This window comes from Capricornis sumatraensis, chromosome 14 (genome assembly GCF_032405125.1).
Source record: "Capricornis sumatraensis isolate serow.1 chromosome 14, serow.2, whole genome shotgun sequence".
NCBI lineage: Eukaryota > Metazoa > Chordata > Mammalia > Artiodactyla > Bovidae > Capricornis > Capricornis sumatraensis.
The window spans coordinates 54,492,955-54,517,439 of NC_091082.1; the positions used below are offsets into that span (position 1 = coordinate 54,492,955).

Sequence of the window (24,485 nt, forward strand, 5' to 3'; positions counted from 1 at the left end):
GACTCGGCCCATTATAAGGATGAAGATGTGAGCTCAGGGGGAGAAGGGACTGGGGGCCACCCCACCAGGCAGGGGTGGTGGTTTGAAGCCTGTGCTCCCCTGTCCCTCCTCCTGGTCACCAGGTGGTCTTGTTTCCTGCCTGGGGGAACGGAAGGAGCCCCTCTCCCCAGGCTCTGGAGGGGAGGGTGGACGTTGAGCTGGGTCCCCATCACTGACATTTGCTCACTCTTCTGGACCTCCGTGATGGAGCTCTTGATCTGGCTCCTGGCTCCGCCTCCCCAGATCCATCAGCTGCCTGGAATCAGATGACCTAACTTCCTTTCACAATCATATTTTTCTTCTGCTCTGATCACCTTGTGTTTGCTAAGTTGCCTGGGGGGCTGCCCTCTTTCCCAGGCCCCTCTGGGCTCTGCTGCTACCCCTCCCCAGAGGACGGGGGCAGGGGATGGGCAGAGCATGGGGACTTGGGGTGGACTAGCCCAGACCACCCCCACTCCGAGGGAGCCCAGATGACCTTCCAGACCAGGGGCCAGCCTCAGTCACCTCAGCGTCCCTAGGGCACATCCACGTGTGGCACAGGGGCAATGCTGTTTAAATGCCTGTTAAGTAAGTGCAGGGAAGGGCTGAGTTCTGGGGGGGTCCTACACCTGGAGGGAGGGGCAGGTGTGGGGACCACCAACCAGAGTTCTATCCTGGCTCTGCCACCTGCCGGCTGTGAGACTGAGAAGTGGGCAAGTGATGAGATCCTTGGAGCCTATTTCCTCATCTGCAAATGAGGGTAATACTGTCTCCCCGGGTTGCTGTGTGGAGTAGATGAAGTCCTAGAAACAAACATACGCTACCTGCTTTGAGCCTGGTGCAGGCGGTAGGTAGATCCGCTGTTTATTGTAAGGTGTTTCTCTGGGAAGGGTCCATGCCCCTTGCCTGGGCTGCAGCCTGTTGAGCAGCCTTGGGCTCCCTCAGGGCTAAGCCCATGTGTGCAGGGAATTGGTGAGGGGCTGGGGATAAACTCGGGGAAAAGCCACAGAAGGCACCTGTGTTCAGGGTCCCCCGCCTGTCCCCCTGTCTTGTCTCTGAAGCAGCCTCCTCTGCCCCCTCCCCAGGCCTGGGAGACAGAACAGGGCAAATGGGTCCTAATTATAGCCCGTCTGGGATCCATGGAGCCTGGGGCCCTGGAGGGGCAGGTTGGTGCAGGAGGACACTGCCAGGCAGCCTGGAAGGGCTGTGTGGGGCAGCCAGGCAGAGCTGGGAGCTGAGCGGAGCTGGGAGGCGGCAGGATGAGGAGTCCTGAGGCTGCTTCTCCTCGGTGCCCTCACCCCAGGGCCTGCGGGCTCCCATGTTAGCACTGGCTGGATGCCCTGGAGAGGGGATGCAGGGCTGGGCTCTGGGAGGGGCACCAGGAAGGGTTGCTTGGATATGACTCCTCAGGTCCGGTTCTGGAAACTCAGAAGACGGAGGAGGGGGCAGGGCTGGGCGGGAATTATGGGGGTTTGTGGGAGCACTGTCACAGAAGGTCAGCCCTGGGGGTCCTCAGGGCTACCAGAAGCCGTGTGGGAGAAGACAGTGCGGGTGGGCAGCATGGGGTCCTCTTCATCGTGTGCCAGTCTGGAACTTTCCCAGAGGAGGGATTTAACCAGGCAGATGGCCCTGGGCTGTAAGGTCTCCTGAAAATGGAGGGAGGGGTCTGTCCAGGGGCAGAGGGCCTGAGGCCTTATCCTCTTAAGGCTCGAGGTGCCCCTACCCAGTTCCCAGGCAGGATGGGGCACTGCCCATGGGCGATCCCCGCTTTCTTCTTGAATCTCCTGCAGCCACCTGCACATCCCCTTGTCTGTGCCTGCCGGCTGGTCAGTCTGTGACTGTGTGCTGGGCTGGCCTCCCCAGTCTGGGGGATTGCCCTGCTGAGGGGATGGGGGATGTGGGGAGGAGGCTGGAGGCAGGAGGGAGAGGCCCCCTCCTGATTGCATCAGCTGAGCCTGTTACATAACTGTGCTGGGCATTGCCAGGGTGTGGGGGTGGCTCTGCCCAGGCGGTCTCTTTGCAGCTCCAGGGGAGGTGGAGGTGGGTGGGGGAGTGGGCAGGCGTGGATGGGCATCGGATCCCCAACCTGGCTCCCAGCCAGCCATGTCGTTGTTCCCCAGAGCCCTCCACTCTTGAATGGCTCTGGGAGTGCCCATGCACCTTTCCAACTGGCACAAGAATCCTTGCCCCTCCCACATCAGGGTCCAGGGGACAAGATGGGATTGGCTCCTGCCTCCTCTGCCCGGCTCCTCTCAAAGCCTGCCCACGTGAATCCCAGCTTTGGGCCCACCCTCACTGCCTGGCCGTTGTGCCAGCCACAGCAGCTGTGCCTTCCACAGGGTCCTTGTCACTGCCCCCCCCCTCTGCTGGTCAGGACCCCTGAGCTGGCCTCCTGGGGATGGCCAGCACTCAGCCCACTGTCAGGTCACTCCTTCTTCCATGGCAGCTCCCTCACCTGCCTGGAGTTGGCTCTCTCCATGTCTGTGTTCACCTGGCAGGATGGGGAGGGACTGGGACTCGGGCGTGCCCTGCCGCCTGCTCCAGTGGACCAACCTCTGCTGTGCAAGATGTAGGGTGGGGGCTGTCAGGCCATAGGCCCCTGGCTACCCTGGAGGAGAACCTGGTGCAGAGTGGTGCCCAGTCAGTGGTGCAGCCCCTACCTTCCCTAGGGAGGGAGTAGAATGAGTGGGAGATGGCCCTCCAGGGCATAGGGGTGGGAGGGGCATTCACTGGGCCGCCAGAGTCACCAGAGCCCTCTAGCTATATCCAGAGTGTGACGAGGGGTACCTTCCCCCTCCCCACTGGTGACTGTGGGGGTCAGGTGTCTCAGGCCCCTGCCTGTGTGCTAAGTCGCTTCAGTCGTGCCTGACTCTTTGTGATTCTCTGGACTGTAGCCGCCAGGCTCCTCTGTCCATGGGATTCTCCAGGCAAGAATGCTGGAATGGGTTGCCATGCCCTCCTCCAGGGGATCTTCCTGAACCCAGAGATCGAACCCACATCTATTATGCCTCCTGCATTGTCTTCTTTACCACCAGTGCCACCTGGGAAGCCCCCAGGCCCTGGAGTAGACCCCTGTGGAGGATGGGGGGGATGTTGGGGGTGTCCAAGGTGCAGACGTGTGTCCAAACATCTGTGGGTCTGACACATTCAGCAGCCAGGATGTTTTGCTCTAAAAGGTGTCCTGGTGGGGCCCTGTTATTTAAACTTGATTCGTCGAGGACACTCGGTCCATTTCCCAGAGGAAAGTCCCCTGGGTGGCCCTGGCATGTCTTGCCTTCCTCAGAGTCTCCCAGAGTGTCAGTCTCACAGTGGGGTCCCTCTCAGAGGCCAGCCTGAGGCTGAGACTCCCTGTCCTGTCCCCACCCCCTGGTGCTTCTCTCTGTGCCCCCGCCTGTGCACGTGGGCCGTGAGGGTGGGGGTGGGGGTCAAGCTGCTGGTGTGGGGGACTGGCTTTCTTGAAGCCCCTTTGGTGTGGACCCTTTGGAGGTTCTACTGGCTCATTCTGGAATCTTCCTTCATCCCAGAAGGACAGATATAGCTCTCCTCTAGGTGTTTTTTTTTTTTTAATAGCATTTTATATACTTAAAAAATTCTTTATTTGGTTGCACTGTATCATAATTGCAGTACGTGGGATCTTGGATCTTTGCTGCAGCATGGGGGAATCTTTGGGTTTCCCAGGTGGCGCTAGTGATAAAGAACTTGCCTGCCAATGCGGGGGACATAAGAGATGAGGGTTTGATCCCTGGGTCAGGAAGATCCCCTGGAAAAGGGCATGGCAACCCACTCCAGTATTCTTTCCTAGAGAACCCCATGGACAGAGGAGCCTGGTGGGCTACAGTCCATGGGGTCGCAAAGATTTGGACATGACCGATGTGACTTAGCACATGGGATCTTAAGTTGAGGAATGTGAACTCCTAGTTGTGGCATGTGGGATCCAGTTCTCTGACTAGGGGTTGAACCTGGGCCTCCTGCATTGGGAGCTCAAAGTCTTATCCACTGCACCAGCAGGGATGTCTCTGGGTGTTTGTTCTTCCTGTGTTGTCTTGCTGCCATTTGCCCCCAAGAGGACCCTCCCATTCCCCACCCCCACAGAACTCAGGGGTCATACTCTTTATCCCCCTGACGTCCTGGGTGGGAGTTAGACCCCGGCCACAGGCTCCCTTTGGGGGGTGGCGAGAAGCACAGAGATGCCCACGTGACATACTTGTCTGCTCACCTGGACTTTCGGCTGGAGGAAAGTGCTAGGAATTCAGGAAAGGCAGGCGGTTTCTAGAAAACGCACCTCTCTCTGGGGACTGTCACGCTGTCTGGAGCACCCAGTGGAGTGTGTTTGGCACCCCGCTGTGCGTGTCCGGGTCCACGTGACGGGGATGGGCCTGCGTGGGTGCAGTTGGGGACTAGGCCGGGTGGCGGGGCAGCATGGCCTTCAAGTCCCTATTAAAGGGAGTCCTGGCATCTGCCCCGCTGGTCTCTCCTCCAAACTCCCAGGCACTTGTCCCACAGCACACCTGGCATCACCTAGGGTGATGTTACCTGCACTCATGAGCTGTCTCCTGGCCCCGCTGTAGGCCTCTGGAGGGCAGAGGTAGGCCCTGACCCTCCCTGTGCCAGCTGGAGATGGCTTTCTGACTCTGTGGAACTGCTTTCTTTCCGAGGAGCCTGGCTTGTTAGTTACCAAAGTTAGTCGTTTTTGTTTCAGTTTCTGGAGCACTGTTGTAGCAAGGAAGATGGTTATTGTCTGATTTTACAGATGACAGGAGGAAAGGCCCAGAGAAGTGGAGTGGTGTGACACGGCCCGAGGGGCTGGGGATGACTCTGAGGGGTTGGGGCAGGGGAACTAGATGGAGGGAGACGGGGTGGGCTTTAAGTGGGAGCAGGGAGGGGTGGGTGGCCCTGGCCTGGGACAGTTGGATGGCAGAGGAGGTTGCTGTCCAGCGGCCCCACCTCTCGCTCTGTTCCTGGGTTGGGGAGTGAATCTCCCTAAAGGCAGCAGAGTCACTCCCTCTCGCTTCTTATTCCTCCAGAAGAAGAAGATGGTGGCCTTGAAGGCTTCGATGACTTTTTCCCGGAGGAGCCCGTGAGCCTCCCCAAGAAGAAAAAGTCCAAGAAGCTCAAGGAGAACAGGTCCAAAGGGAAGAGGAAGAAGAAAGAGGTGAGCAGGGCCGGGGATCTTGCGGGGCTTGGCTGCTCCTCCTGGGCCTGAGAAAGACCTGGACTCCCAGGACCTTCCAGAGAGGGAGGGTGTGTCCTGAGAACCGAACTTGTGTGAGAACACCAAAATGGGCATCTGCTGTGAGCAGTGCCCACTGATACCTGCCCGAGACAGATCTCATGTCGTTCCTCAACCAGGGATTGAACCCTGGCCCTCGGCAGTGAAAGCGCAGAGTCCTAACCACTGGCCCGCCAGGGAGTTCCCAAGTGTGCTGTCTTCTTAATCAGAGTGTTCTGGGGTGTTTATTCTTTCCCCCTTGGTGGCTGTCCTGGGCCGTGACAACACGGGGTCCCCGGTGCTTGCACCTCTTCACTGAAGGGCCCTTTCTCTTGCTTGCACCTGTGTCCACTGCCTCCGTGTCCACTTCCTTGGTGCCCTGGGCAGCACCTTCTGCCACCGCTGGCAGGCATCTGTCCCTTGGGTTTGCTGCATCCAACCTGTTGTGACTTGGGGTCCTGATGGACATGATCAAAGTGGGAGAAGAATGAGGAGACCTGAGTATGGGATGGGTCTCCTCCAAGTAATCTGAGTGCACATTTCCAGAACACTCCACACAGAATCACTTTATCCTCAATATCAACCTTGGGAATCGGGGTCAGATGATCATCACCTCCTGGCAGAGGGGCAACCTGGAGTCGACTTGTAGCTTAAAGCCCCTCGCACTCAGAGGGGATGATCCTAGGGCAACGTGGGGACTCCTGTCTCCCACCACGTGGGAGCAGCCACTGCTCCTTGGAGTCACCCCATCCTCTGGGTAGTCTTACAGGGAGGGGGTGGTGTGCACCTTGGTTTACAGAGGAGGCTCAAGAGATGAACTTGCCCAGGGTCATGGCGACATGGCTGAGATCTGGCCCCAGGGACGTCCAGCAGCCTGTCCCCCCAGCCTGGTCCTCCCCTGGCCTGTGGGGTTTTTGATGGGGAAGCGCTGTCGGTTCTTTGGCTTTCTCACCTCCCCTGTCCAGAGGAGACCCTCCTGGTCCAGCCTTGCAGGGGAGGCTGTGGGGGAGGTGTTAATGGGCTTGGTGACCCTGGGGGCAGAGTAGCAATGTGCTTGTGTGTGTGGAGCCTCCTGGAACTCTCTGATGTGCCTCAAAGGCCACTGTGGGCCTTTGGCTTGTCCCTTGCAAGGCTTTGTGCAGGTGGGGGAGTGTTATGACTTCGCTGTGGAGGGTCCTTGAAGATGATGCAGGGAGTGGGGAGAAGGAGACGCCTGAAGACAAAGGGCCTGTGATGGCGGGCAGGCCATGCTGGGTGGGATTCTTCCCCAGATCTTCCCAGGCCACTGTCTGCACCTGTCTGAGCCTCACTTCTGTGTCTGCAGTAAGAGGGGGTGGTCATCATTTTGCCCCCAGCCCCTTGTTGGGGGGGCAAATCAGATGTGGGCCGGGAGGGAGCCTTCATGTGACCAGTGCCATGGGGAAGGCCAGTAGCCTTGGGGACATCCAGAATGTTACCCTACAAGTGTCTGGAGGATGGGGCCTGCCCTGGACCACGCCCCCGGGTTCTCGTGGTGGTCAGCTGGGGCTGGCCTATCAGGAGCTCAGGGACTGGGGCAGGGAGGGGTCGGCCCCACCTCCCAGCTGGAGCCTTACAGGTATGTCCTGTCTGTGCTGTCCCCAGAGCTTGGGGTCAGCATCCTCCCCGGGACTGCCCGCTGAGCTGTTGTCCTCGCTTCTGGGGGGCCCCCATAGGACAGCTGCCCTGTCCAGGCTCCTGGCCTAGGCTGTCCCCGAGCCTCTCCCTGCCCTCTGCGGCCTTGGCAGGCTGTTTGTCTCCTCGGGCGCATATAAACTGCCCATTCTGCCCCTGGAGGGGCCTGAGTCTCCGCCGGGCCCAGCGCCACTCCTCTCCAACACTCTGCTCTTCATCACTGTTGCACCTCAGTTTTGTCCGCACTGCCCGCTCCTGGCATCCTGTGCTCCCAGACAGACAGGTCTGTCCCCTCCCAGGACACCCCACCCCTAAACCCAGGGCTGCGTGTGGGAAGGTCTGTGAGCTGAAGCGTCCTGTCCCCATTATCCAGGAGGGGAAGTGGAGGCAGGAGAGAGGAAGAGGGGGACCCCTGCCTGGAGGCTCGCCATCAGGGAGGTGCAATGGACCGGGCCCCTGCAATGGGGGACCTGTGCAGCTCCTCTCCCCACCCTGGCCTGCAGGTCTGTCCTTGTTGGGAGTAGAGAATAGATGGTGTGGGGCTGGTGGGGCCCTGGGATCCAGGGGTTGACTTCCTGGTCGAGCTGCGAAATCTGGATCTGCTGCGGCCACTGGGCTCACTCCCCAGACCCGGGTCTCCCTGGATGCGGGTGGAGGGGGATTCTGGGTCCTGGGGCTGAGCACAGGCGCCTCCTTCTCCAGGTCCTCAGCGATTTCTCTCTTTCAGCTCCTTTCCTGGGACAGGGAGGGAGGCTGGGCCAGCGTGGGCTGTTCCATCTGGCCCTTGGTCTCAGGCCTCAGGCTGGGCCTCTGCCCGGTTCCCAAATGGTGATGAAGGCCCATGAAGGGGAGCCCCAGGGGCCTGTGGCCTCCCTTCCCTGCTCCAGGTGGGGGTGAGCTTTCTCTGGCCTTTCTGGATACCGGTACAGCAGGCCCCTCCCCGAGGCCCTGGTCAGGAGGGAGGCAGGATGTGGGCAGAGTCTTGGCGGTGGTGAGGCGGGGGCTGGGTGAGGGGCCTGCGACCAGGGGAGAGGGGCTGGTGGCTTCTGAGGACAGGAGGGCTGGTGCCTGCCATCCTCGTGCTGGGATCACCCTGATCACCCAGGTCTCTCGTCTCCTTTCTCCGGCCCTACCTGGACACAGGGTTTTGCTTTTGTCTCTGAGCCCAGCTCTCACTCCTGTGGCTGGAACTTGGCCTCTGTGAGGGACTCATCTCTCACTACCTCTTCCCTGGCCTCCTCTTCCCTCCTCTGCATTTCTTCCCCGCCCACCTCATCGTCCTTCTGCCCTCTCCCTCATCCTCTCCTCCCTCCTCTCACTTCCTCACCCGCTCTCCTCTGCACCGAGATGCAATTCCAGATCTCAGAGGGGATGGAGGCCAGGGGAGACTGGAGGGCTGCAGGAGCTGGGCAGTGCCAGGCAGGCCCCCAATGTGGCCCTCGGACCATTGCTGCCCCCTGCCCCCCACCACCGCACCGCTGAGAGCCTGGCTTGGCAGCTGTCAGATTTCCGAGATCTAAACACACTGCCTCTGGAGAGAGGGATCTTGGCCGCCATGTGCCCACTGCCCGCTCCTCCACCCTCCTGCAGATCCGAGTTCTCATGATGTGGGTGGGGGAATGTCACCCCTTTGCTCCTTTTCATCTCCATCCAGGTGGCCTCAACCCAAGACCATGGGTGGAGGGAGCAGAGGGCCCCCCCGGGTGGTGGAACCCATGCAGCAGCAGGCTTTTGGCGGGGGCTGGGTGGAGGGACAGGCAGGGAGTCGTGAATTCTGATTTACATAAAATAACCGGGCTTCGGCCGGAACCTGAGCATATGTAGATGAAGCTCCTTGTCAGACCCAGCGCAGGAGGGAGAGATGATTTCAACCTGTACTGCAGCGGTTACCATAGCAACCAATTATTCAGTGCTAAATTATAACTGTTTATAACACTCGTGAATGGGAAGGCTCATATTTCATTCTTTCTTTTTCCCTCTCAATTTTGAAGGACCTCAATTTGAGAATGACCGACTCTCCGAGTCCCTCCTTTTGAGTTGAAATGCCTCCTTTTTAAGAGATGTGGTGTGTGCCAAGCTCAGGCATAGAAGGAAGGGAGAGGGAGATGGAAGGCCTGGATGGAACGACATCTGCAGAGCTGCAGGGGGGAAGGGTGGACACTGGCTGCCTGCTAGGGATCCCCAGGGCCTGCATTGGTGGCTTACTGTGCCTTCTGTGGGCCTGAGGCTCAGGGCAGAGACCCCTCCTGCCTACCCCCAAGTCCTTACACGCCCAACTTGGGAGTAATATCTAAGGCAGCTTTGCACATGGATTCTGTTGGGACTCCAAGTTTACTTGAGTTCTTCAGCCATCAGGGGTGTCCCCTGTAGTCACGCCTGGGGCAGCTGCAGCCCAGAGGACAGCGCCAAGGTCACAGCCTGATGAGTCCTGATGTTCAGAGCCTAGGTGTGGCTTGGGGCTGAGGTTGCTTTAGGGAATTTTTTCAGGGATTTTGTCCTGTGCCTGTACCTCCCTTGTGAATGTGGCTTGGCCTGCACCACCCCCAAAAGTTTCAAGATGCCGTATGGCTGGTCTCCTCCTAGTGTTTGGTCCTTCCTGCCCTTCTGGCCACTGGCTGCTCTGCATCCCTCCGGGTCCTGCTGATAGGTGACCCCTCTTCCAGTTGTTTTCAGAACCATGTGCTGCCCTTCCTTTTGCTCCTTTGTCTGCAAGGGAAGATTTTGGAAAAACAAAGCACAGAGAAAGGAGGCCCTGGTCTTGATGGATGCAGAGAGGTGCTGTGGGTACAGAATTATTGCACCAGCAGGAAACTCATTCCCAAAGCCCTGTCCTGCATCCCACCAGCCACCAACCCCCCTGCTCCTGGCTGTGTGAGCAAGAGGGCTTGGATGAGATTGGGGTACAGATAGGGATGGACCAGGCAAGGTGAGCCTCATTTTGGTGGGGGGAGAAGGAAGGGCACAGAGGAGATTAGGGAATGGATGGGGAGTTGGAAAATTGGGGAACCACCTCTTCTTTCCGGCCAGCTTTCCTCAATGCAGGTAGACGGGGTGATGAAAGGTCTCCCCATTCTGTGAAATAGGAGGCTGCCATCGTTGTCACCCTAGTGGGTGATTGGGGCCACTGACATGCCCAGTGTGACTCCAGCTCATTCCTCTAGAAGGAACTTTGCCCTCCTGCTGCCCCACTTAGATCAGAGTGGCTGCTGGACCAACCCTCCTGGCAGTGCCCAGCTTGGGGCCCTCTGCCAGGCCTGCGCCTCCTGGACTGTGCACACACAGAGTGTCTGCCGGAGGGGCCTTCCCTGCCTCTTCCTCCCTCTAGCTCCATCTGGGCCCTGCCTTCAGAGCTGCGCCGGCCACCTCTCACTGCTCCTGCACTTGGGATGTGGTAGCCTGGGATCCGGCTCCCAGCAGATGCTCAGGAAAAACCCCACAGATGCAGCCACAACAGCCCCTTCTTGTTGCCTGTGTGTGTGTGTGTGTGTGTGTGTGTGTGTGTGTGTGTGTGTGCACGCACATGTGTGCTCAGTCGTGTCTGACTCTCTGTGACGCCGTGGACTGTAGCTCACCGGGCTCCTTTGTCCATGGGGATTCTCCAAGGAAGAATACTGGAATGGGTTGCCATTTCCTCCTCCAGTTGAAGAGTTGAAGGAAGGGTTGCCTCTTCCTGACCCAGGGATTGAATGCATGTCTCCTGTGTGTCTCCTGCGTTGGCAGGCAAATTCTTTACTGCTAAGCCACCAGGGAAGCCTCAGCTACACTGTAATTGTTGTCCAGCTGCAGGCGTTGTCCATGCACTTGACTTTAATCCAGTCTGCATTTGCAGAAACGAGGGAGATGAGGCTGGTTGGGTCCTCCAGCTTGTGGTCCTGGTCGCATCTTCGACTTCCAAGCAGAACTGGGGGCATTGTGGGTACTTGAGTCTCCCCTATTTCAAAATATTTAAAGCTCTCTCTCACAGGACCTCCTTTGTTCCTCTTACTGCCATTTATAGCATCCCCATTTCATAGATGAGGAGACTGAGGTCAGGGTGTTGCAGTGACTTGCCCAGTTTCCTGGTTAGCAAGGATTTCATAGCTCAGAGACAGCTTCTGTCCTGAAGCCTCTCAAGGGAGCCCCAGAACCTGTCATGGGTCCACCTGTCTCATCCCTGATCTGGTCTGTGGGCGGGTGAGAGCCAGCCCCAAGCCCCTCCCTTGTCAGGCCCCACAGCCCTGTCCGCGGTGCTGAAGCTGGTGGTGGCTGCCTCTTCCCATCCTTACCTTCTCTGGGGTGTAGGCCCTGTCTCTCAGGTCTTCCGAAGGGTGCTCTTTCCAAGCTGGCCGAACTCTACACCCTCAGAGGAAATGGACATCACTGTGTGACCTCTGCCTCCCCAGACAGAGGCAGAGCTGGGAGCTGTGGCTATGATCGCTGAGAACAGGATTGCGTGTGAGGCTGTCCTGTCCTGGGTAGGCTCTGGCGGCTGCCAGGACCGGTTCACTGCCCCTGGGGCCCAGTGTGGCCGACCGAGTCAATATTCTGGGAAACACTTGAGTTCTGGAAAGGCCCAGGCCCTGCTGCCTGTCAGCCACCAGCTAGCACACTGACTCAGCAGCTTAATGAGCATAAAAGGTTTGGAAGCAGGGAGCCGGCCTAGGCAGAGAGTGAGCTGAGCAAGCAGAAGCATCAGGAAGTGCAGGAACCCCATAGGTGGGTCCTTCCCCAGATGTACCTCAGGGAGAACCTCCCTCCTGGAAAGAGATGCTCCGACTGTAAACATGGCTGGACAGGGCAGCAGTTGGCTTGGACAGACAGACCCACTGTCCTTACTGCCCTCTGTCTGCTCGGCTCCTCTTCCATCTGCTCCTTCCCTCCCCCACCTTCCCTCCTCTCCCTCGTCCCCTCTTTCCTCCTCCCTCTCCATTTCCTCTTTTGCTTCCTTCCCGCATTCTCCTTTCCTTCTTCTCACATCCTTCATCTCCCTAGTTCTCTCTTCATCTCTACTGTGCCTCTCTTTGCTCACCTTGAAGAGAGAGTAAACCACCAGCATGACAATGCCAAACATCATCTTCCTTGGAGCATCTGTGTCCAGCCTCTCCTGCAGGCCCTGGCTTGAAGGGGCCTCCTCAGCCCACTTGCATCTTCAAAACCCGAAATACACAGCTTTCTCAGAGGGACAGTGACTTTCTAATAGGGGATGCTCTGTCTGTAAACACCCTTATCTCCATATATATGAGCCATTTTCTGCCTGTACAGATGGGAAACTAAATCAAGGAAGCCAAGCTTAAGAGCTGCCTAAATTACCTTGTCTCATATTGAGATGAAGCAGCCAGGATGAGGGCCGTGGGGAAGGTGGGCTTGTGCCTTAGCAGCTCCTGGAGAGCCCACATGCAGATAAGACTGGGATGACTTCCTTGGCGGCTCAGTGGGTAAAGAATCCATCTGCAGGAGACACAGAAGATGTAGGTTCAATCCCCAGGTCAGGAAGATCCCCTGGAGAAGGGCGTGGCAAACCAGTCCAGTATTCTTGCCTGGAGAATCCCATGGACAGAGGAGCCTGGTGGGCTACGGTCCATAGGGTCGCAAAGAGTTGGACACGACTGAAGTGACTGAGCACTGAGCACGTGCGCTGTATGTTAACCACAGGTTTCACTTGACACAAACAGTTCCATAGGATGCAAAGATAAGCAGAGTGGTGCGGAGGTGGGGTCCGGGGCAGAAGCCAGGGGCCCTTCTCCAGCCTAGCCTGCATTTTGTTTTTTTGGCTCTGGGCATCACATCCTCTGTGTGTCCAAGTGTCATCCCTGACACTTGTGTTACAATCCGAGTCCACAGAAACCTGAGGCAGAGCCTGGACCTCACTCTGGGGCCGTCCAAACAGCTGCCCTGCGCTTGTGCATTGTGAGGGTGAAGCCTGGCTTCACACGATACCTTCACTCACCTGCACGGCACCGTTTGTCATGTCGAGGATGAGACCCTTGCCCCATACTGGTTCCAGGTGATTGGAGCTTTGGTGATCTGGTGGCTGAGACTGATCCAGAAAGCATGGGCTGACTGACTCTTCCAGGAGGCCACTTGCAGGGCAGGACTGCTGCCTAGGACTGGGGGCCCTTGTTTGTCCTCACCACCCCCCTTTCTCTTCCAGGGGAGCAATGACGAGCTGTCGGAAAATGAAGAGGATCTGGAAGAGAAGTCGGAGAGTGAAGGCAGTGACTACTCCCCGAATAAAAAGAAGAAGAAAAAACTCAAGGACAAGAAGGAGAAAAAAGCTAAACGGAAAAAGAAAGATGATGAGGAGGATGATAATGAAGATGGGTGCCTCAAGGTAACACTGAGGCCTGGCTGGGGGTGGGGGGTACTCAGGAGGGGGGCTGAGCCCCTGCTGCCAGCTCTCTGCCTTCTGACACCAGAGCCCCTTCGTGAAGAGCCTTCTTTTCCACCAGTGGGTGTAGGGGCAGATGGGTCTGGGGGTGTGAGTGTATCCATGTGCACATGTGGAAAAGTTGGACACGAGTTTGTGAGAAATACTGTATCTACAAGTCTTCCAGACACATCAGAAATAACAATGGGATGACCATTAAGAGTTGAGGGAGGAAGTCAGGCAGCCTTTTGCTGATGTCCGTTGTTTTGCCTGGCCTAGCGCAGAGCTGTTTCCGAGGGGAGTGATGGTCTGAACTCAAGCTTGGTGTCCGGAGCCTCTCGCTCGGAACAGTTTGGGAAAATAGAACAAATGGAGCTTTTGCCAAGAAGCAGCAGCTGCGGGACTTCCCTGGTGGTCCAGTGGCTAAGACTCTGCACTTGGAATGCAGGGGGTATGGGCTCCATCCCTAGTTGGGGAACTAAGATCCCATATATTGCGTGTGTGCATGCTCAGTCATGTCCAACTCTCCGTGACTCTAGGGACCGTAGGACACTAGGCTCCTCTGTCTGTACGATTCTGCATGAAAGAATACTGGACTGGATTGCCATGCCCTTCCCCAGGGGATCTTCCTGACTCAGGGACTGAACATGGTACAACCAAAAATTTAAAAAGAGAAAGAAAGAAAAAAAAGCAGCAGCAGCTGGACAGCTCTGCTTACTGTAGAAGGGGGATTTACTTAGCACGTGTTCTGAAATTCTGCCCGCGTGGGTGTCTAGGAGAGTGTCCCAAGGAGCGTGAGCCAGGGGAGCTGTAGCGATGGGCCTACAGCTCTCCCCAGGGGCAGAAGCCTCTTCCTCGTGAACATGAATGTGGGGAGCAATGTGACTGAGCCAAGGCTCCGGAAATCTCAAGGCCACTCCATGGAGCGGGGGCGGACTGAGGGTAAGGTGGGCAGGGGTAGGTGACAGCAGCATACCCGGGTGTCTCCTGCTTCCGTCCATCTCTCCCCGAGGTTCCGTTTGGGCTGGCTGCAGATCTGCAGATTAGCACTCTGTAAATATTAGTACAGTGGCTGATGGGTGAGGCAGAGGTGGTGACTGTCAGCCACTGAAGTTGGGAAGTGCCCGTGGTGCCCTGACACTCAGGGGGAAGCTCATTAGCTGGCTGGCGTGTTGTGAGTCATCTGTGACTGATAACAGCTGAGAGGCTGACAGCTTTGGAAGATGAACTTATGGGAGCGATTCAGGGTGATCCTGGAGTGATGCCATTGCTTGCTCACTTGTTGCTCTGCTTCCTGGTGGGAGCAGAGGCCTGATATGCCTCCAGGAATGACTGTGTGTCAGGGGCAGGTCGGCCCAGGGAGGAGATCCCACATGGGAGGATCTCTGAACCATCACAGAGATCTGCAGGCCAGGAAGCGGGTCCCTTGGGGCTGAGGGAGACTGTGTGTTCTGGATGGCCTTCTCTTGCTGGAGCAGACAGCCCTCAGCAGCCCCAAGAGCTGCGAGGTAAGGGGACTCCAGTTTGGGGGACCCGATGGTGTGATCCAGGGCCCTGTTTCTTTGCCTTTGTGGGGTCAGTTCTGGGTTCAGGCCAGGCATCCTCAGGGCTGAGAACGAGTGTAACAGCAGCTCAGGGTTTCTTGGACTCCCATTGTCCCGTCCAGCAGGAGGGGAAGCTGGCCTGTCTCCTAGTTTTCCTTATAGGAGACCTAGGGCTGCCCTTGCCTGGACTGGTTAAGTCACATGCGCACCTGGACCAAAGATGCAGCCTGGGAGTGGTATGTGCTGATTGGTGGAATGGATTGGTGGGTGGGGCTGGGCTGCCTAGAACAAGTTGGGGAATCTGAGTGAGGGCACTGTTCCAAGGACCTCTGCTAACTCCTTCCCTCCCATGAGGTAGGTGCTTTCACCGCCATTTTACAGATGGGGAAGCTGAGGCACAGAGAGGTGAAGTTAGCTTGTTCACTTCTCACTGACACTATGTGGCAGAACCAGGATTGGTACTTGAGTCTGATTGGCAGGTTCTAATCTCGTAGTCAGCACTACCTGCTGTCCCCCATCCTAGCCATCCCGGGTCTGCTTGGTGACCTGATGCCCGGGCTGGCCATCTCTGTTCCCTTGGGAATTCACACACCTCCCTGTGCCTCTGCTCCCAATGTGAAGCAGTCGCTGAGGGCCCCTCTCTGGGCTCTGCCCCCAGCTGGACCACTGCTCCATGCTCTGCTCTGGCCAGGGCACACCTTCCTGGCCCCAGAACCCAGCAGCAGCCTGTCCTTTTATGAGGTCCAAGTGTGACTGTATCACCCCAAGGTGACAGCCTGGGGCAGAGAGAGTGAGTCCTGTACTTATTCCTACCCTGGGCATGCACATGGCTTCCCCCCAGATACATGGTCCTGCACCCCCTCATAAGCTGGCATCTGAGCCATTCCTACTGCTCAAGGGACTGGCAGCCTGGAGTGCTCTAGGATATTTTCAGTTTGGGGTGTGAACTGCTCTTGTTAAGTTGCACGTTGCAGACATGATCACCCCGGCTTTTCCCAGGCCTCCTGGGTGGGGCCCCAGGGATGGGGGTGCAGGTTAGAAGGACCCCCACCTTTGATTCCATCTCCGGCCCCTGTGTCTGTAGGAGCCCAAGTCCTCGGGGCAGCTCATGGCCGAGTGGGGTCTGGACGATGTGGACTACCTGTTCTCCGAGGCCGACTACCACACGCTGACCAACTACAAAGCCTTCAGCCAGTTCCTCAGGTGGGCCTCGGGGCCACCATGGCTGGGCACCCACGGAGATGGCCTTTTTGGGGGAACCGAGTGGGGAGCCAGAGGGATAGGGTCCTGGGCTCCTGGGGTGGGGGGAGTGTCGGGCTGACATTGACCCTGGGCAGAGCTGGCAGGAGGGACAGGACCTTCCACTTCCACAGATGGTCCTGCCCTCCCTTGCTGGTCCTGCCCCCAGGAACCATGGCGCCAATCAGTCCCGAGGTCTTAAACCCCCGTGGCCACTCTCAGCTCTAGAAGAAATGGAACTGGACCCCTAGGGTCCTGCTGGAGGCCCCTGCCTCTGGGCCTTTGGTCTTACCGGGTCTGGAAACCCAACTAGAAGGTGACCAGCCCTGTAAATAGGAAATCAGGGGTGTTGAGGGTGGACGGCTCTCTCTGGCTTGATCCTCTTCCTTGGCCCTCCATTCAGCCCACTTTTCCCAGTTTGCCACATATTCCAAATGTGGGAGAAGATGAGTGGGCCCTTCAGGAGTCACATGGGGGTCTTGTCCCCTCCATGGGGCTGCCCTCACCCTCTGCCTCCTCCCACCCCTGTGCAGACCGCTCATCGCCAAGAAGAACCCGAAGATCCCCATGTCAAAGATGATGACTGTCCTGGGTGCCAAGTGGCGGGAATTCAGTGCCAACAACCCCTTCAAGGGCAGCTCGGCGGCAGCGGCTGCAGCAGCAGTGGCTGCGGCCGTGGAGACGGTCACCATCGCGCCTCCCCTGGCTATCAGCCCCCAGCAGGCACCCCAGCCTGTGCCCATCCGCAAGGCCAAGACCAAAGAGGGCAAGGGTATGGCTGCGGGTGGGTGGCACCCAGTCCTGCTGTCTGAGGTCCCCCGGACCCTATAGCTTGGGGCGGCTGGGACAGCTGGGCCGGTCTTTACCCAGGACCTAGTGCCTTGGTGGACCTTGGATCCACACGCCCTTTTTCACCTATGTGGTAGCATCTGTCCTGTCTCCCTTCTGGGGCTGGTGGACAAGTGGAGGGGACAGTGGGCTCAGAGTTTTGGGAGGTTTCCCGGGTATGGAGGAGGGGACCGCAGCGGCCCAGGCTGCTGGGAGTTGAGGGGCTCTTGTGTTTGAGGCTGCACCATTCCCAGGAGAAGGGGTCCTAAAATGACCCGTTGATCCCTCTTGTGAGTGCCTGGGCCGGGTGGGCATGGGCATGGTCAGGGCTGGCCTCCCAGGGAGACCCAGAAGGAGATCCAGATACAAAATTGGACTCCGCGGTGGTATCTGGGTAGGGACAGCAGAGGCACTCTCTGCGACTTGAAGTTCTCGGGGAGGGGCTTCTCTGCCCTGAGTGGAGGGCTTCTGGCCCCCGTGGGGGTAGGGCCGTTGATCTCCCCCAGACTCTGAATGGTGGGCTCACCTGCAGCTCACCTTCCTGGTGCCATGACCTGGGTTTTGATGGAGGGCGGAGGAGACTGTGGGGACCTCTTGTTTCTGCCCCAAGCAGCTCTGGTCTCTGGGACAACGCATTCCTTTGCCAGGTCCCACAGGGACCCTGGTGGGCAAGTGATGCGGTCTTCAGCACCTGCTCCCGCTCAACTCCCTTGCCAGCCGCCCAGCCAGCCTTCTTTCTCATTTCTTCTTGGGCTCCAGCTGCTGAGTTATCGATTCCCTGAGCTGCCTATTCAGAGCCTGAAAAATTGAAATAGATTTTCCATGGCGCCACTGAGGTTACAGCTGGGCTGCCAGCCCCATCTCTCTGTGTGAATGTGGATAGAGGAGGGCCTCGGCTGAGGCCATCTGCCTCCAGGCCCCCACCTTCCCTGCTCAGCCTAGTGGGAAAGGCTGCTGGAGGCGGGTCATTACTCCCCAGGTGGATAACTGTCCTGTGGCCAGCTCCATAAAAACACAGCCTCACCTCTACTGGCCACAGAGGTGGGGGAGGTCTTGCGTGGTGCCAGTGTTGGGGTATAGTAGGCAACCTGGAGGCTGGCTGCTGGGGGAAGGGCTCCTTGCTCTAGTCCAACCCTCCAGGACCCAGGTATGGACTGCAGGTAGGTGGGTGTGCCCTTGGTGGCCCTGGTGGCCCTGGGGGTCTGTGGCTTTACTGGGGACAGCTCCTTTCTGGGGAGAGGGATGAGACAGGGCTGTTTCCAAGAGGGCAGTGCAGTGGCTAGGACTGAGACCGGACCAGGATTATGCTCTGGCCTCCCCTGCTACTTGCTGTGCAGCTTTAAGCAAAGATGTCACCTCTCTGAACCTCAGTTTTCTCGTTGGAAAAGAGGTGACAGCAGAAATGATCCTTTCCTTACCAGGTTGCTATGAGGCTGAGTGAAAGCATGGTGGTAAGTGAGCGAGCCGTGTTGCTTTTCAGGGCCTGGAGTGAGGAAGAAGATCAAAGGCTCCAAGGATGTGAAGAAAAAGGGCAAAGGGAGAAAGGTGACTGGGCTCAAGTTCCGCTTCGGAGGGGTCGGCAGCAAGAGGAAGAAGGGGTCCTCGGTGAGTGCGAGTGTGAGCGTGAGAGTGTCTGGAGTGCACACCATGCAAAGACTGGGTGACTGAAAAGCAGGCTGTCAGTTCATTCTCCTGTACCAGGCAGGGGGCAGGTCCTGTTCCCCTTCCCCACTCTCTCTTCCTACGCTACATGCCTGCCTGCTGGGCTTGTGTCCCCACCTGACTGGTGAGGGGGTCAGCCTGGATCCTTCCAAGGGTCCCTGGAGTGTGGCCTCTGGGTGGTCCATGCCTCCAGCTCTTTCTCCTGCCCACCCTGCTGAGCTGGAGTCTCAGTCCCAGCTCCCTTGGCCCCAGCTGCCTCTCTATCTGGGCAGCAGGCAGGAGAGTCCTGGTGGGGCCTGGATGCCCAGGTCTGCTAGGAGAGTGGGCCCAGGAAGGAGGCCTGCATGTGGGGGCAGGCAGGGCTCCAGCCCTTCAAGGGCAGCTCTGGCACTCGGTTCAGAATGACCCTAAGTCCGTGTCTGAGCCTTTGAGCCCTCTTTCTCCGGGGGTAGGGGGCATTCATCCCTACCTCCTGCTCCCATAGGTTACCTACTTCCCTCCACCTCTCAGCCCTGCAGAGGGGCAGGGATGGAAGCCATCTCTTTGTCCTTTGGAAGAGGCAAGTGACAGGTTTCAAGTGTAGCTGCTGTGGAGGGGAGCATGGAGCAGCAGGTGTCCCCATTCAGCTTAGCTTTTGAGCCGAGACTAAGGTGCTCGGCCCTCTGCTCCACTTTGGTGCACCCTGCTCTGGAGCTGCTCACAATCTGGAAGGGTTTGGGGGCATGTACTAGGAGAGAGCCAATGACATGCAAATGGAATAGGCCGGACCTGGTACACAGGGTGTGCAACGGGTCTCATTAGGGAGAAAGCTGAGAAGGCTCCTCGGGGGAGGCGTCCCTAGGGCTTCCCCTTGAGGGATGTGTTGGAGTTTGGCAGGGTAGAGGGCAGGGCCTGGGAGAGTTATGAGGGCTGGAGAGCAGGGCCTGGGGAGGGTGGCAGGCCATCAGCCTGGACCAGAGTGCTAGGGGATGTTCTAGCTGGGTGGCAAGATGAGATGAACTGCAGACAGCACCCTGTATCTGGAGCTTCCATGGTACCCTGCCACACCCTACCCTCTGCCCAGACCTGAGAAGCCTTGAAACGAGCCCCTTGGGCCAGCTCTGGGCTCACAGGGCCCTCCCTTGCCCCTGCAGAGTGAGGAGGATGAGCGAGAGGAGTCGGACTTCGACAGCGCCAGCATCCACAGCTCCTCCATGCGCTCCGAGTGCTCTGCTGCCCTGGGGAAGAAGAGCAAGAGGAGGCGCAAGAAGAAGAGAAGTAAGACTTTGTAGGGTTCCTGTGGGCATCACATGGATGTGGGGTGCAGAGGCCCCTTTGGGGAGCAGGGAAGGGCATCCTCAGGCCTCAGCCAGGCCAGGCAGGTCCCCTGTGTTTCCTCAACCACCCTCACCTATGTGTTTAGGAGAGGGGGGTCCTGTCTCAGTGGGTCCACATCTATTAGGAACCCATAATGTGAGTCACCCCAGGGCATTTGCATGGCAGAGGGGCACAAGAGAAGGAATTGTCTCAACCACATACACCGCCCACTTATTCAGTCATCCACTCTCTACTTATCTATCCCCCCACCCCCAGCCTTCCCACCCCCCCTTCCATATCTTGGTCCTTCCTCCCTCCCCTTTTTCCATCCAGCCGTTCATCTTTCTGTCCATCCACATACCTTTCTGCTTCCATTCTTCCTTCCTCCCTCCCGTCGTCCTTTCCTTTTACTTGTCTTCAATCCATCTCTTCACCCCTTTACATTTTTTCTTTTCTTTCTGGCTGCACATAGTCATAGTGAAAGTCACTTAGTTGTGTCCAACTCTGCGACCCCATGGACTGTACAGTCCATGGAATTCTCCAGGCCAGAATACTGGAGTGGGTAGCCTTTTCCTTCTCTGTGGGATCTTCCCAACCCAGGGATCGAACCCAGGTCTCCTGCATCGCGGGTGAATTCTTTACCAGCTGAGCCACCAGGGAAGCCCAAGAATACTGGAGTGGGTACCTTATCCCTTCTCCAGCTGATCTTCCTGACCCAGGAATCGAACCAGGGTCTCCTGCACTGCAGGCTCTCAGGGAAGTCCTGCACAATGGCTTGTTCTTAGTTCCCTGATTAGGGACTGAACGAGAGCCCTAGTCAGTGAAAGTGCAGAGTCCTAACCACTGGATCCCCAGGAATTTTCCCTCTTTACTCTTCAATCATTCTGTTCACCCTGTCTGTCCATCGCCATCCATTCATCCATCTGTTGAGTGCCTAGTATGTGCCAGGACAGCCTGCGGTGGAGATTGGTTGTGCATGGGGAGTGGGGACACAGCCCTCCATGACTGCCTCTGCCCCCTTCCCAGTCGATGATGGCGATGGCTATGAGACGGACCACCAGGACTACTGTGAGGTGTGCCAGCAGGGTGGGGAGATCATTCTGTGTGACACCTGCCCGAGGGCCTACCACCTCGTCTGTCTGGACCCCGAGCTGGAGAAAGCTCCTGAGGGCAAGTGGAGCTGTCCCCACTGTGTAAGCCCTTGGCAGACGCAGGGGGTGGGGGTTGTGTCAGTCCTGGTCTTCCAGACCCCTGCATGGTCTTCTCCGGGCAGAACATGGAGCGGTTGCGAGTGTGAGGGAGGGAGCTGCACCACGGTGGAGGGGCGTCCTGGCCCAGGGTGCCTCCACCTGGACTCCCTCCCCCCACTCCAGGAGAAGGAAGGGATCCAGTGGGAGCCGAAGGACGACGACGACGATGAGGACGAGGGCGGCTGCGAGGAGGAGGAGGACGACCACATGGAGTTCTGCCGCGTGTGCAAGGACGGCGGCGAGCTGCTCTGCTGCGACGCCTGCCCCTCTTCCTACCACCTGCACTGCCTCAACCCGCCGCTGCCCGAGATCCCAAACGGTGAATGGCTCTGCCCGCGCTGTACTGTGAGTGTTACGCCGGCCCGCGCCGAACGCCCCGCCCCCGACAAGTCTAGGTCCCTCCTGCGGCAAGGCCCCGCTCACAAAGGTCCCACCCATCAAGGCCCCGCCTCCACCAATCCAGGCCACGCCCACCACGGCCTACGCCCAGGCCGCTCCTGCCTCCTCCAGCCCCCACCCACCTAGGCCCCGCCCCAGCAGACCCTGGCCACCAAGGCTCCGCCTCCGCTGGCCACCCACGAGCTCTGAGCTCCCAGCCTGCCAAGGCCTCGACCCGCCCCCGCCCGCCGAGGTCCCGCCCACAAGGCGTCTCCCCGTTCTGGCGCCGCCCCATTGTCCATCTGCTCAGTCCCAAGCCCTCTCCAGTCGCCTCGAGTCCCGCCCATCGCCTCACCTAAGCCTGCGCCGCTTCTCAAGTCCCTTTAGACTCGCTGGAAACAGCTATGAAAAGAGAGGTGGTCATAAACCTGCCACTGCCCATAAACAGCCACTGTTTACTGGGCGTCTCTCTAATGCTTACTGAGGTTTCAAGTACCAGGCCTTTGTTATTTTCATTTTTAGATGAGAAAACTGAGGTTCAGGGAGATAAGGTGACTTGCCCAAGGTCACACAAGGTCTCTTAGGCTGGAGCCTTGGTTTCAGCAGGGAGAGGAGAGCACCCCTCCAGTCGCTATAGGTGTTTGAAGGTGTCCATGCTCTGAGATGTACCCAGCCACCCCCAGTGCTGGATACCCCACCCTGTGGGCTGCGCCAGCCCTTGGTCACCCCATGTGCATCTGGGCTTCCGTTGTGTGTGTGCGTGTATGTGTGTGCATGCGTGTGTGTGCAGACACACATTGCCTCATCTGCCCGCACGGCGTGGGCAGGCTCCTGAGGACAGGGTGGTGTCTTGGAGTCACTGTGGTGCTGTCTGACTTGGGGAGCAGAGCAGCCTGTTGGAGGGAGCCTCGGGGTGGCGGCCTGAAGCTAAGCCCTGAACTTGGGGACCTTCCTCTGTCCACAGTGTCCCCCACTGAAGGGCAAAGTCCAGCGGATCCTGCACTGGCGGTGGACAGAGCCCCCAGCCCCCTTCATGGTGGGGCTGCCGGGGCCTGATGTGGACCCTGGTGTACCCCCGCCCAAGCCCCTGGAGGGCATCCCGGAGAGAGAGTTCTTCGTCAAGTGGGCTGGGCTCTCCTACTGGCACTGCTCCTGGGTGAAGGAGCTCCAGGTGAGGTACCTGGGCAGGTACAGCTGTGCTTAGGACATGAGGTGCTCTGGCCAGCTCCCTAAGTGAGAGACATTGTTGGGCGCTGGGGAGGGGGAGGAAGAAGGTGAGAATTGTCCTGCCTGGAACTCAGGCTGGGGGCTGGGGGGATGGGGGAGGAGCTGGTTTGGGGGACACTGGGGGTCATGGCCATCTGCCTTCCTTAACCTCTGTCCCCTCCACAAGCAGCTGGAGCTCTACCACACAGTGATGTATCGCAACTACCAAAGAAAGAACGACATGGATGAGCCGCCACCCTTTGACTATGGCTCTGGCGACGAGGACGGCAAGAGCGAGAAGAGGAAGAACAAGGACCCTCTCTATGCCAAGATGGAGGAGCGCTTCTACCGCTACGGCATCAAGCCTGAGTGGATGATGATCCACCGCATCCTGAACCACAGGTGTGTGCCCAGCACATGAGCTGTGCTGTACACGTGGGCCCTTCAGTCTGTTAAATGGGCACAGGACCACATACGGGTGTGGTGAGGGCAGGAGGGGAGGCTGAGGACACCCACTGCGGGTGATTTGACCATCCAGCTGGAGGGGTTTTCATGCACATAGGTACATGTATGGACCCATGTTTACACTTGCATATGTGGCTCAGATGGTAAAGCGTCTGTCTACAACGCGGGAGACCCGGGTTCGATCCCTGGGTCGGGAAGATCCCCTGGAGAAGGAAATGGCAATCCACTCCAGTGCTATTGCCTGGAAAATCCCATGGACAGAGGAGCTTGGTAGGCTACAGTCCATGGGGTCGCAAAGAGTTGGACACGACTGAGCGACTTCACTCACTCACTCACTCACATGCACATGTTACAGTCATGGTAGAACAGTTCCTAAGTCATATGTATAAAAGGGCAACTTGATGAATGGCCTGTGAAACTTGCAGATGGGACACTTGGGGGGCTGGGACCCTTGTGCTCCTAGGCCTCTGCTGAAGTGAGTGTTTGATACCTGCGGGAGGGTCCGGGGGACCACAGTGGGCCTGAGCTGTGGGTGTGGGTACACGTTTGCTCCTCCTTATAACATAGCTATCACCACTGAGTGCCATCTACACAAGAGGTAGGCCTTTTACCTCTGCCTTTGTGTTTGTGGACACCATCAAGGTTAAGTCACTTGCCCAAACCCACACAGCCAACAGGCAGGGGTGCTGGGATTGGAACCCAGTTCTTCCCTGATGGCAGGACTTGCTTTCTTGGCCACTATTCCAAGTTCCAGTGCCCTCGATAGCCCTTCATGGAGCAATCCAAAATTCCCTAGGTAACAGTGGTCAGAGGCTGCAGAGACCAGACCAAAAGACCAAGGCAGAAGGCCTCCAAGAGTTTGGCTTTGGTTTGTTGGGCAGTGGGAGCTCTTGCTGATTCTTGAGCTCAGGTGCCTGAGAACCAGTGGTGGCTGACAGGTGGGCATAGGGTAGGGTCCATGGAGGCTCTGTCTCAGAGCGACCTGGGGTCCAACAGACCACATGTGTCCTGAAAGCAGGAGCTGGGTAGAGCAGAGCTTCGGAACCTGAGTCTTCCACTCGGATCCCAACCCTGGCTCCCAATTTTCTGGGCTCTGAGCCTCTGTGTTTCTTTTTTATTTATTGATTTGAGTGTGCTGGGTCTTTAGTTGTGGCATGTGCAATCTTACTTGCAGCGTGTGTGACCTAGTTCCCCAACCAGGGATCAAACCTGGCCCCCCTGGTTGGGGAACTAGAAGTCTTGGGAGTGTGGAGTCTTAGCACCTGGACAACCAGGGAAGTCCCCTGAGCCTCTGTGTTTCTAATGGGAAACGGGATGTGAGAGTACCAACCGCACAGGCTGCTGTCGGGGCTCAAGGAGGATGCCAGTGCCTGATAACAGGGCCATCAAGA

The 24,485-nt window shown here is 57.9% G+C and overlaps 1 protein-coding gene across 1 annotated transcript in view; it reads left to right on the top strand.

Annotated features, from left to right (window-relative positions):
• Nucleotides 1-24,485, top strand: part of CHD5 (chromodomain helicase DNA binding protein 5) — a 65,745-nt gene that overhangs the window by 5,118 nt on the left and 36,142 nt on the right. Inside the window, exons 2-11 of the mRNA XM_068985744.1 lie at nt 5,043-5,170; nt 13,011-13,190; nt 15,855-15,973; nt 16,543-16,781; nt 18,318-18,442; nt 19,633-19,756; nt 20,822-20,988; nt 21,169-21,390; nt 22,388-22,594; nt 22,820-23,031. Coding sequence (XP_068841845.1) covers nt 5,043-5,170; nt 13,011-13,190; nt 15,855-15,973; nt 16,543-16,781; nt 18,318-18,442; nt 19,633-19,756; nt 20,822-20,988; nt 21,169-21,390; nt 22,388-22,594; nt 22,820-23,031 — 1,723 coding nt within the window. The remainder of the gene's footprint in view (nt 1-5,042; nt 5,171-13,010; nt 13,191-15,854; nt 15,974-16,542; nt 16,782-18,317; nt 18,443-19,632; nt 19,757-20,821; nt 20,989-21,168; nt 21,391-22,387; nt 22,595-22,819; nt 23,032-24,485) is intronic.